Source organism: Heterobasidion irregulare (assembly GCF_000320585.1).
Source record: "Heterobasidion irregulare TC 32-1 unplaced genomic scaffold scaffold_11, whole genome shotgun sequence".
NCBI classification, from domain to species: Eukaryota; Fungi; Basidiomycota; class Agaricomycetes; order Russulales; family Bondarzewiaceae; genus Heterobasidion; species Heterobasidion irregulare.
Window position 1 is genome coordinate 1,638,774 of NW_009258207.1, and position 12,051 is coordinate 1,650,824.

The 12,051-nt window shown below is 44.1% G+C and overlaps 6 protein-coding genes across 6 annotated transcripts; 3 read left to right on the top strand and 3 right to left on the bottom strand.

The window, feature by feature from the left end:
- Nucleotides 1–285: 285 nt before the first annotated feature.
- Nucleotides 286–3,044, bottom strand: HETIRDRAFT_422259 (uncharacterized protein; the record flags this gene model as incomplete). Its single annotated transcript, XM_009553473.1, has 2 exons — nt 286–353; nt 380–3,044. 2 exons carry the CDS (start codon nt 3,042–3,044, stop codon nt 286–288), a joined length of 2,733 nt encoding a protein of 910 aa, XP_009551768.1.
- Nucleotides 3,045–4,210: 1,166 nt separating this feature from the next.
- On the bottom strand, nt 4,211–4,559 carry HETIRDRAFT_242215 (uncharacterized protein; the record flags this gene model as incomplete). The annotated part of the gene is made up of 2 exons (XM_009553474.1): nt 4,211–4,447; nt 4,506–4,559. Coding segments are annotated over 2 exons (291 nt in total), but the record flags the coding sequence as incomplete, so codon positions are not given.
- Nucleotides 4,560–4,679: 120 nt separating this feature from the next.
- HETIRDRAFT_328118 (uncharacterized protein) lies at nt 4,680–6,433 on the bottom strand (the record flags this gene model as incomplete). The annotated part of the gene is made up of 3 exons (XM_009553475.1): nt 4,680–5,148; nt 5,204–5,430; nt 5,486–6,433. The coding sequence occupies 3 exons, from the start codon at nt 6,431–6,433 to the stop codon at nt 4,680–4,682; spliced, it is 1,644 nt and encodes a 547-aa protein (XP_009551770.1).
- A 303-nt stretch (nt 6,434–6,736) lies between these two features.
- On the top strand, nt 6,737–8,001 carry HETIRDRAFT_422261 (uncharacterized protein; the record flags this gene model as incomplete). Its single annotated transcript, XM_009553476.1, has 5 exons — nt 6,737–7,135; nt 7,197–7,342; nt 7,398–7,583; nt 7,643–7,766; nt 7,834–8,001. The coding sequence occupies 5 exons, from the start codon at nt 6,737–6,739 to the stop codon at nt 7,999–8,001; spliced, it is 1,023 nt and encodes a 340-aa protein (XP_009551771.1).
- Nucleotides 8,002–8,941: 940 nt separating this feature from the next.
- HETIRDRAFT_106279 (uncharacterized protein) lies at nt 8,942–9,553 on the top strand (the record flags this gene model as incomplete). Its single annotated transcript, XM_009553477.1, has 3 exons — nt 8,942–9,047; nt 9,103–9,354; nt 9,417–9,553. 3 exons carry the CDS (start codon nt 8,942–8,944, stop codon nt 9,551–9,553), a joined length of 495 nt encoding a protein of 164 aa, XP_009551772.1.
- Nucleotides 9,554–11,817: 2,264 nt separating this feature from the next.
- Nucleotides 11,818–12,045, top strand: HETIRDRAFT_174949 (uncharacterized protein; the record flags this gene model as incomplete). Its single annotated transcript, XM_009553478.1, has 2 exons — nt 11,818–11,851; nt 11,915–12,045. 2 exons carry the CDS (start codon nt 11,818–11,820, stop codon nt 12,043–12,045), a joined length of 165 nt encoding a protein of 54 aa, XP_009551773.1.
- Nucleotides 12,046–12,051: the final 6 nt, after the last annotated feature.

A 12,051-nucleotide genomic window follows, 5' to 3' on the forward strand; every position in this document is an offset into this window, starting at 1 on the left:
ACGTCCTCTTCTTTAGCTATCCTGTTACTTATACCTTTTGCTTTTATTTCTAGGCGTTTCTCTTCAATTCTCGCTCCTACGGTGACGCGTCCCTCCATCCGGTCCTGTGATACTTTCTTTTGTTCCTCTGCCCTTGCTAACTCTTTTTCTTCCTTTCCAGCCTTTTCTAGCTGATTCTCGCCCATACTCGACCCTTCTCGATCCGTTCTCGAGTTGTTATCACTCGGTGAGTCCCCTACTTCTATTCCCTTCCCTGCATCCACTTTATTGACTTGTCCTATCTTATTATTCTTGGCAGCTCCATTTATACCAGTGGTACTCACACTCGGGCCCCGACGCGGTCCCACAAAATACTGGTGTAAAATTTCGTCCGGATCACCTGGATCTTTGAACAAAAGGTAAGTACCATCTCGTAATTCGTCTAGAGCCACTAGATTAGTTTCTTGCCAGGCCCTACCAAGCAGGAGCTCAAACGACACATGCGGCGCCACAAATAAATCGGCACGCGTTTGAATATTCCCGCATCGGAGCGGAACATTTGCTAGCATTCCCGGTAAGTAACCTTCACCTCCGTTTGCATCTTTCATTGTTATCCCTCGTTTCATATTCATCGGCCAACGCGCAGCTCGTTGCCAAGCATCTTTACTGATTATGTTGATGTTCGAACCAGTGTCAAATATTCCTTCAAGAATTATGCCATTGATCTCAACTGGTATTTTGATCAATGGTCTATGCGACTGATCATCTGTCGATTCATTCTCCAAGGTATTTCTTTCCTTTCCTTTTGAATTTTCCTGTTGATCCCTTTTGGCCATCAGAGACTTTCCTTCTACCTCCGAAGATGTAACCGGCCGCAGATTTTTGGTAAGCAGATTAGCCAGTTCTTTTGACGAGCCTAAAATATCTCCGACAGGCAACTGAACTGGTGACCGCAAGATTTGTCCGAGCACTGCCATAGGGTCTACGATAGTGGAAATCACCGACTGCCGAGGTGTCCTCTTCTTAGCAGGATTTCTCTTGGTTTTGTCCTCTTTTGTAGTACCTTGTGTAGCATCTTCCATAATAAAATCGTCATCATTGTTGGGATCAAACCTCATTGGTTCTTCTATTGGTGTGATCTCCACCTTTCTACGTTTTGGCTCCATCATTCTTGGTGGTAGCACATTCTCAGGCATACTTGCCCGACTTCCTGGTCCCTCAGTTTGTTGAGTTCTTCTTGCTCCATCACTATCGCGGTGCACTTTAATTGAAGGTAACTCTTCCTCTTCTTCTTCTTCTTCTTCCTTCCTTCCTCTTGTTTCTTCCCATTGCACTCCTCTTCTTTCAGGTTCCTTACCTTTCCACCTCTGAGGATGACCAACCTTTTCTCCAGGAATTCTAGTTACTTCGATCGGCCTAGGAATTTCTTCCTTTTCTTTCTGTTTCTCTTTAGCTTGAGATTTATTTCTGGGTGGTGGGTATACTCCGTCAAACTCCATTTTTCTTTTCTTGTGCAGAGTCTTCTCTGTCCTTTCGACTGGATATACATCCCATAAGCTGCCTTCTGTCTGCTGTACCATATAGATTTCATCCTCTGAACCTGCGTCTGAATCAGATTCTGAATCCAGATCTGAAGTGAACCTTGCTGTGTGATAGGAATGATGATTGGGTGTGCTTGAACCTCCATCAATGGTGATCAGATTACTTCTAGTTGATCGATTCCTTTCACGTTCAGCAGCTTGAATAATGAATTCCCCATTGAATCTTTGGATTCTTGCTCCATTTCCATGAGTAAGTCTTCCTCCATTATCCCTAGCAAGCATTCCATCCTTGATTAGTTCTGCAACTTTAGCACAGTTTGAAATTCCATGGCCCTTTTCACCACAGCCAAAGCAAATCATTTCAGAGATTGGTGGTCTAGCAGGTGGGAAATTTGGCTGAGAAATTCCTGACATCATATGGGGTGGTGCTTCTCTAGCAGGAGCTCTACGATCTGGCAAGATTGATGGTGGAGGTGTATCTAATCTAGGAGCCCGCACGACTGCCGCAACTGTTGGATCAAGCTTTAATGCCCTATAATAGACTAAGCCATAAGTTGGATCATTGATGTTCATCTTGCTCATTTGCTTGATGAGTTCTTCAATCTCGTCCTGTTGTTCACTCTGTCTTAGTTTCGCAGCAGAAGGAGGTGGTGTACCTCTTCTTTTTGGTCTGCGCTCTTCCCCACTTCTTGGTTCCTTCATGCGACTTTGATGCTCCCTCTCATATCTAACCTTCTTCCTACTTTCCTTCTTCTTCCTCTCTGCTTTGGCTTTCCTTGCCTCGACTACCCTGATATCCTCATCTGTGCTCTCTTCTGTTGAAGATTCTGAATCGCCAGACCAATCTGTTCCAAATTCATCACTGTCATCCGATTCCACATACTCGTCGAATTTTTCTCTCTGCAGAATTTTTTCCGCAATATCTGATACCTCCTTCATAAGATAGGGTTTAGAGTTATCCCTAGTGGGCTGAGATGCAAGCAGTCTTGCTTCAATCCTAGACCGCAGACCACGTCCAATACCTGCCCAGAAGTAAGTATTCAATTCATCTTCAGTAATCTTACCTTTTCCTTTTAACCATCCACCAATCTTGATATAATCTCTAGCATATCTCCACCATGCTGCTAGGTCTCCCATACGCTTGTACTTGGTCTTCTTCACAAACTCTGTAAGATCCTTCTTCTTGAAACGCTGAGTATAGAGAGCAGCATCATAGTACTTCTCTAGATCCTTCTTCAATGCATCCCACTGTCCATCAATAAATGACTTCAATCCTTCAATGAACTCAACAACACTTGTAGAGCAGTAGAGTCTAATAGTCTCGCACTTGTCTTGGTCTGAAGTGATGTCATGTTGTTGGCACAACCTTTCAAAGTGTCTGATAAACCTTGAGACTTCTCTGTAATCTCCAGTGAACTTCTTCGGTGCTTTCTTGTTTCCAACAAGAGGTAGGGTAAGAATGGATTCTGCGGTATTGATGATGGGGTTGGTAGGTGCTGTAGTGATGTTATGACCACCACCCATTGTGGGAGGTTGCAAGCCTTGAGACATGATGAATGTATTGATGACTGACTAGTGACCAAAGAATATTCGATAAAATAATAGTTTCTGTGTGAAAATACCTCAACGATGTGAAGGTATATAGCCTAGAATGTCGGCAACAATACCCCCCTCGCGGTGGGCTCCAATTATGTCGCGGAGAGGAATGGTTTCTCCCCTAGATACGATCGGGGTTTCCTGTTTTTCCGGATGTACCTAGTGTTCGTTTGATTGCTGTTCTAGATGATACCTTCTGGTGTTGGCACGATACACAGATGTTGGTCACAGTTATAGGCAACGATGAGAATATCTTGAGCTATTTAGCGAATTTCTGAAGTGGTGCCGGACCACTAACAAAGACAATACTCCGTAAATGCTGAGAATAATGAGGAGAGGCTTAAGAACTTTGTGATTCAAGTTGCTGAGGTGCTACACAGATTGAAGGCGAGCTACTAGTTCGTCTAGTATCCCTACAAGTCTTGCAGCTTATCTCCAACTGATATCACTCAAAGAACTTATTGACTGGCACTGACTGACTGAGTAAAAGTAAGAGGGAGAGATGGTCTCTGCCTGAAGCAGGACATTCAGCCTCCTTATATACTATTTCAAGTGGGAATCTCCTTCCTAGTATATACAGGCTGAGTAGAGTCATTGTGAGTCACAAAGAATGCTGTAGAAATAAAAAGAATTAGGAGGAAAGCAGAGGAACAGAAAGGAAAGTAAAAGAAAGGCTCAGAATGTGGTAGAATATTCCTTCAGCTTCCTTCAGAACTGCTCAGAACCTTCCCCTCCTTTCAGCTTGGAATGCCCTAGACCTTGCCCCTTTCCTAAACATTCTCCATCCTTCTACTAAAGCTCCCTTCTATTCTACCAGATTCCACTGCTTTCTTTCCATTCCTTATTGTCTTGCCATGGTCTAGCCCTTTCTGAAATAGACCCTAGGCTCTGGAATCTGTCCCAAAAGCGAATTATAAGTATGAAAAGGGATAGGAAATCAAGTTTAAGTGGTAAAATACTCGAAAAATATGTAGAAAATCGGAATTAAATGTCCTGTCCCTTCCAGGTTGTTTCTCTTTTCTTTCTTCTAGTCAGATATTCTGCCCTCCATTCTACCATCACTATTTGATGCCTAACAATGTGCGAGCGCGACAACGTGCAGCCTCTTCAGAGGGCAGTTCCTTGGTGTCGAAGTGCACGCATGTGATGAGGACAAATTTGCGTATGAGGGCCCCCAGTGACGTGGTGACCTGCTCAAATATTCTCAGTGTAGTGTCTGTATGGAGGTGAAGTTTAGCCAGCGCATGCCATGTCACAAGCTCAAATAGTAAATCCATCACAATCCGGTTGTGCGGCTCCTCAAGTAGGCCCTCAAAACAAGGAATGGCACACTGCCATCCATTCAGCATTAGCCCTCCAATTCTCAGGGATGCCAAACATGATTGTTACCTGTAACATATCTTCATAATCCCGTGCTGCAAGTTTCTTTATGGCCGACACATTTGTATGCTACAGCCGGATTATGTCCCACCCAAACGAAGAGACTTGCCGGTACCTATGAAGACCATACCGATTCAGTTGTTGTCTTGGTCTCAAGATTGCCAGTTAGCACTCACCGTCTGTTCAATTCCTGTATTTTGTCCCTGCAGCGGCCCATAGGATGCGCAGCAGATGAGTAAAAATGGCTTTCCAAACCCCTAGCTCAAACTCATGCAGGAGGTCGACAACAAATAGGTCGTAGAAGTTAAATCCATACTTGGATAGCTTCATCGAAAATGCATTCTGCCATGTATCAATGCGTAGATTAGTGACCCGGTCCGGTGTGCAATACAATTGACTAACCCAGGTGGGCACCCATGACTTATCAGCGAGGAGTGCATCGACAGCTGTGCTCTCAATGCCATAGCCTTGTTTGTAAATAATCTTGCGTGCAACTTCCACAGCATGTCGGCGTGGGGCGTCATCTTGGCGTGCCATCTTCTTGTGCAGACGCATATCAAGCTTGGAGCCTATTTTGTACACCTGGTTTTTTTCCACCAGACATCGTGGGCACAAGCATTTTGCGAGTGAGCGAATGCTTGCAAGCAGAACCCTAACAACAAAACACAGTGAGTCTGGATCTTCATTTTGAATAGCAGAAGAAGCACTTCTCAGGATAATCGGCAGAATAGGTCAGAAACCAGGGGAAGATGCGACGGACAATGCCATCCCCACACTTAATGAGCATACCATGCTCATAAGCTTCCATGAAATTGGCATCGAGTAATAGCAACCAAATTGCATGGATCAGGTCACGTTTGCAGTGCCTGAGCATTGCTGACGTGGCTGCCTTTCCGAAGACCTTCATGTAGGCCTCCTGGATTGTGTCGGGTATCTAGAAATGCAGGGTGAGTAAGATCTCGCTTAAGCACATGCCAATGGAAATTTACAGTGGGGATATATGCCAGATGATGTGCTGACTTCGATGTTGGCCTTGCGCGTGTATATTTTGACTGTGAGCCAAACAGGAGATAAAACAGCAATAATGAAGCTGTGCCGAAGCTGGCCAGGTGGGTAGAGTCGGACCAAACCATCAGCGGCGCTACGATGCGCTCATGAGTGTTGTCCAGTCCCATCCGTGGCATGCTTGTGATTTCTAGGTGCGCCTCGATCATGCCTGGTGATGAATAGACCTCTGAATACAACAAGATAGGTGGAGCATCAGAAGTGGGGCGCCAGTATTGGCGGAACAGTGTCATATGGAATGTGTGAGATACTGGAGCAGCGTAGGTGGCCTGGATGATGTCGACCAGGCGTCTATGGTAGATGCCACTGACCATAAACACCAGAGATTCGCTCTCAGGTTTCACAGTCTGTTTGCCGACAGGGGGAAGGCGGATATCAACTGAGGCACAATGCCAGCCATCTTGGTTTTGCAATTTACTCTCAGGATTCGCTAAATGTTTGGCCAATCTTTTTGTCTCGCAAGTGAAGGAGACACCCAAGAGTTCTTTCAAATCAAATTCTGGATGTGATAGTATCTCCACCAGCCTGTCAAACTCTCCCACTGACTTCACTGTGGAACCAGAAAAGTGCCAGCCCAGCAGGAGCTTAGAAGACCAATTCGCAAATGGCGGAGTGGAGGATGCCAGTACTGCAGCTTGTGCGGGAGCTGCTGATGAAGGGGTAGGTGTCGTTTCAATGTCTGGAAGTATTGGTGAGTCACAAACAGACGCTGGCACAGCGGCTCGGGCAAGAGCCGCCACCAAAGGAACAGGTGCCGGCAGAGGAAGGGCGAGTCCTGGTGAGTCACAAACCGAGTCTAGAGATAATCCGGCTTCAGGATTTGATGAGGGGGGCGAAGGATACAAGCAAAATATCCTATATCCATTTGGCATTGTCTCAATCCAGGCAACTGGCTGTATGCGCCGCCCCTCGTCAGATGGGTCATCCAGCACAATTGATTTATGAGGTGAGTTTCTGTTGGATGACATGGGGTTTGATAAAATCTGACGAGTAGGGATGTGGGCTAGGGGGGTTGCCATTGACAGCAAGAAGTCACTGAGGTGCTTTGGAAATCGTACACAACGCCCCGAGCGACTCAAGAAGACCAGCGGTGTGTTTCTCTGCATTTCCTGGATTGGTGGTATATTCACGTCTGACTCTGTTGTTCTAGCCGAAGTTGAATCTTCCTGCACATTATGATTCAGCCTCTGGAACTCAAGGTGCTGTGTCGAACATCGATAAAGCAAGGACTTGATAATGTAATTACCAGTAAGTCCCCCCCATCATCCTCTATGTTATTGGGCATCCCCCGATCCTCATTCACATCTCCTTCGCTTCGCTTCTTGACATACTTCCTGGGCTGTGTCTTCCATGACCGTTTACGGTTGACACTTGCCACACTAGCAAGTTCTGCGAACTTAGGACACCAGCTCAGATGTGCACTAAGTGACCACGGTATGTGGCAAGAGGTGCCACAACCTGCGCATGCTGCCATTCACACAAAGGCAAGGATTGTAAGTAGAAAACAAAAGGCTGAATTCAGACTGGTCAGTCACCGGCAATCTGTTGAACTCGAACATCCAGCCCACCATGAGGTGAGTCTGGTATTTGTGTTTTGTTTGGCACAATTCAATGAATTTTTGAACTCTAATCCAGTGTGATTTGTCCTCTCTTGTCCTCCTCTCCCAAATCAACAATACTGCCCTGCCCTTGTTGATGGTCAGCTCACATGCATCAGGAGCGTATCATAACGATGCCTCGCTGTCTGATGACCCACCCACAACAGAAAACAAAAGTCCTGTGTAAGTGTCATTGCATCTGAGGCCGAGCTGTTACTGATACCCAATGATGCCTCAGTTTGAACGACAGTCTGAAAGCTTTTCTTGAACCCGCCCGCAATTTGCGATGGGTGGTGGATTTGTACTGCAACATTCAAATGGTTTTCCTCAATGGGAACACTATCATAGAACACCTGTCTGACGAAGACCTTGAGTACGACTATGAGGCTGACGCCATTGCTGACCTTGCAAAATCAAGGAATGGGTATTACTTTTGTGAACTTCCCCCCTTACTATGCCAATAAACTGACCTCCGTTTTCTAGAGATGTCCATGCATATCACAATGATTGGAGGATCTTTAACACGATCCTAGATATCATCCCAGGTCTTCGTGAATGTTATGACAACATGCCGGACTTAGATGTATTGCTCAAACTTGCTAAAGAGGTAAGTACAATCTGTTCTACTCATTTTTCCTTCCTCATGCTAAATTTTATCACCATTGGACATTCAGATGAATGAGCGTGCCAACAACGGCCAAGCAACTGATGCTCATTCACTCAAAGAAGCCATCAAGATATATATACCGGATTGGTCCCCCAGTGTGACTGACCTTTACGATACGAAGGCCCAGCGAGGCTTCAATCATATACAGTACACAAAACAGCTCATACTGGCATGATACGCTCGCCTCTTCAAGGATGATCCAATCAGGTATGTCAGCCAATTTCTCTCGCTTATCTTCAGGTATCAAATAACAGTACGAGGCTGTAGTACCCATGAAAAATTGCTGGACGGCCGTCTTGTTGTCAGCCCACGGTTCATGCCATCCTTCGTTTATGAGAGGCCTGAAGACTACACATCTGATACAGTTGAAGAGGGACTCTTTTGAGGGCCATTACTGCTTAGAGTAAGTTCCATCATTCTTTGTGCTCTCCCCATGTGAAGTTCTCTCCAGGTTGCACGGCATATCCTCATTGGACCAAATGTATCTGCTACTGCCAAAGTTCAGCCAGGTGGCAGCGGCAATGCAAATAAACATCGAATCACATGTACCACGCCGGAACTTATTGCATACTTTGTAGTTCAGGTATATTACTCATTCTCCTATCGATCACCATGCACACTCACTCTTGCAATCAAACACAGGTATACTTTGCAATGAACAGTACAATGACATGGAATGCAAGTAGCAGCAAGGGGGTGGTCGCCGAGTTTGACTACTCCGTTCTGTATTACATGGTGATCAAGATATTCAACTCAACAATCGGTGATGAGGTAAATGGCTGGGCACATGAGACACTACAGTGGATGAACCAGTAGGCAAATTTCACTGTATGCTAGAAGATACTCATACCCATTTGTTGTAGAGAACTATATGGTCACCCGGAAGGAATGTCCGGCGCTGCTGCCCTTTTGCAAGGTTTCAATGATGACGATGATGATGACGACTGGCTACAAATGATCAAGAATTGTGCAGCACGACAAATGGCCCAGGCATCAAACTTACAACATGAGTTCCAATGCTCAGGCTGGTAGGCAAGTCAACATAGATAATGGCTCTTACATTAACCTTACCAGACTTCAATGTCAGTACAAGCAATAGCTCAACTCCAGCCATAATGGAGGACTCTGAATGGCCCATCCAGCCATCTTCACCTCTGTTTGATGCACCTGCCGAGCCGCCCATAGATCCGGCCCTCCTTGCAATGTCCAATCATTTGCCTGGTAAGCATTGAACTTCTCTATCGAAGCTGCGCTTACGTTTTGCACATCAATACAGAGCCGCTTGTTCCTCAACCTGGATTAGCAGGAGGGATTAGTGTGGACTCTCACCCTCCACCAATGCATACACCTCCTCTGCATGTTGTGCCAGACCCCACGGCAACAGTTTTGAGTGGCCTGGCTGACTCTGTACCTACCACATCTATCTCAAGTGCAAGCATGGACCATTCGGATCACATGACACATCCTGAGACCAATCACCCTGCCATAGTTGAGAATTGCCCGGCGCAATCTAACGGGATCACAAAACGTATGTCGCCCAGCAGCGGAGAAGGTCTAGATGTTGAGAACGCGAGCTCACGGCCCCGCAAGAAGACAGCTGCGGTCACAGGCACTTCACAGAGGAGGAAGACAAGAGCAGGGGCTCAGTAGGCAGTGGCACAAAGATCTACGAGGCTGGCGACAGCGGGGAGGAATATGAATGGGAAGTAAAAGGTGGAGTACAGTAGTCGCACAGTAATAGTATATCATGCATACTAGTTCGCTAAGCGCTCTTCTAATCCGTCTTCATAAATACCATCCATGATAATATGTCTTCACTCTTGTGGGAACTGAAATGCATTGTCATTCTTTCTATAATAGTCATGTATCGTACGGTATGTAGGATGTGGCCAGACCTGGCAAGGAGTGACGAGACACGAGGAATATGGCCATCCTGGCCAGAATTGCAGGATTGGCCATAGTATGTCAAGTTACCATGATTTAGATAGCTCATCACCCATTATAGGTACGACAAGGTTCAACGGCGATTATGGCCTGATCAGCACTGGTTATCCGTGGTCATCCATGGCCATACTCAGATAGTTTTGCTGATGGTATTCTTGCTGGGCACTTCATGGTGGATCTGGATCATGAACAGCTGCTTGTGGTCTGAAAAAGTCCTTAGACAAGAGCCATTGCCAGATAGTGAATACAAGATTGAGTGCACACAGCTCCGGTCAGATATAAAGTCAAAGTAAGGTAGGAAAGAGAAGCACGCACCAAGAAAAGAGCCCATGAGCTTCTCAACACAGAACCTGCATTAAGGAATTTTTCTGTGTGCAGAACACAAGATGGGCAGTGCACAATTCTGCTCATCAAATCCTGAACCTGCCAACTTAGCTACATCTGGAAAAACACCCCCTTGTATTAGCTCCAGATTATATCTAATAGTGTCTAAAAGTATCTAAAAGTGTTAATAGTATCTAAAGGTGTCTAATTTCCTAATTGGGAGCAACATATTGTGAGCATTGGATTGGTTACTAATTTTATGATATTAGCACTAATTCCATACTAAGAAGTCTTTAATTATTAGTAGGAAATAGTAAGTACTACTGCTCTATTAGTGAGAAGGTAAAGATGTGGCACATTCTATACTATTTCAGCATATTACTCTCCTTCATATATGCCTATACCATTATCTTGTAGCTCTTTTGCTGACTTTCTAGCTGCTTTTATAAGGGATATAGAAAGAGAGAAATATGCATTGATCCCCCCAGCCACTTTGTTGGCAGCTTAGCAGCTGCCACAAGAGGCTATGAAGACCTAGGTACCTTGTCCTTGCACACAAGATCATTAAAGTTGTCATTGTTAGCCAATGCCTGCTATTGGTTATTATAGGACATAACATGTGGGTTGGACTTAGGGATATGCTATATGCAGCCTTATAGACCATGTCTATTAGTATGGTGGCTAATACTGCCTTGTGCAGCACACAATCATTATCACTATTGATATTACAATTTTTAGCACTAATTGTATTGTTCATTGCCTTAATATACAGAAGATGCTCAAACTTGGTGTTTTCCTCTAGCTATTAGGCTGTGGAAAAGACAGTCATATTGGTATGTGGTGCCAGAATGATATATTTGCCTACCATATAAAAAATATATGCATTAAGCATATTAAGATCACCTCCAACAATCTTGTGCTTATTTATATATAGGCATGCCATACATATACTCTTATCCCCACCCTCTACCTCACTAGTGGCTGTTTGGGAGACCCCTTTCTCTTATTGGATCTTGATTATTTATAATCATGTTTTTGATCAAATCTGCAAATTCAGGTAGCATTGTCTATACTAGTAGAGTCCTATTGAATATTACACTCAATCATAGTTATACACATTCTCAGTCCAAATTGTATAAGTACCATAATTTATTTTTATCCTATATAAAGTGTATTATCGATTTTCCATTAGTTTATTATCTTCTTAGCTGGTGTTTAAACTAAATCCTGAAAGACCTGACTTTTTAGGTATTTATTGACCTATTTATTTATAAGATAGAGGAAAGATAAATGTTAAATAAAATCAGAGATGTTGAGGTTGCCTATATTATGTCTACTTATTTAGATTACCAAGTTTATATATTAGACCTTGTGGCTTAGTGGCTTAGAGCATCTGTCCTGGGTGCTTGCATACATGAGGTTGTTGGTTCAACTTTGGCAGAAGGCAAGTTTGTTATCAGGTATATTCTGTGTTTAGGTATTGAACTAGTGCTCTAATAGACATGACTTTATAAGAAGGCTATGAGAACTGTGATGCTTGATTTATTATGATTTTTCCGAAATTTGAAGTTATAATCAATCCTAATAATTCCTAATTTAGGAAAATTATGTCTAATTAGAACAGGTTTAGAGGGGGGTAAGCTAAAAATGTCTAATCCTAATCATTCTTAATTATGCATAAATAGAACTAATTAGAGCTTAATACAAAGGGGTGGTTTTCCAGATGTTGAGCAAGGGACGTCTCTACATCGCAAAGGGTGAGAAGACAGTTCTATTATAATTTATCTCTCACTAACAAGCTCCCTTACATTTATTGGCAGTCTTCTCCATCTATTCACAAGGCAGAGGCAAATCAGCAGCGCATGCCTGGCAACAGAGCTCAATAAGTATTGGTGCTGTGTCTTATATTTCTGCTCAACTATACGAGCAGTCTTATTCCTCAACATTCTGAGCTATC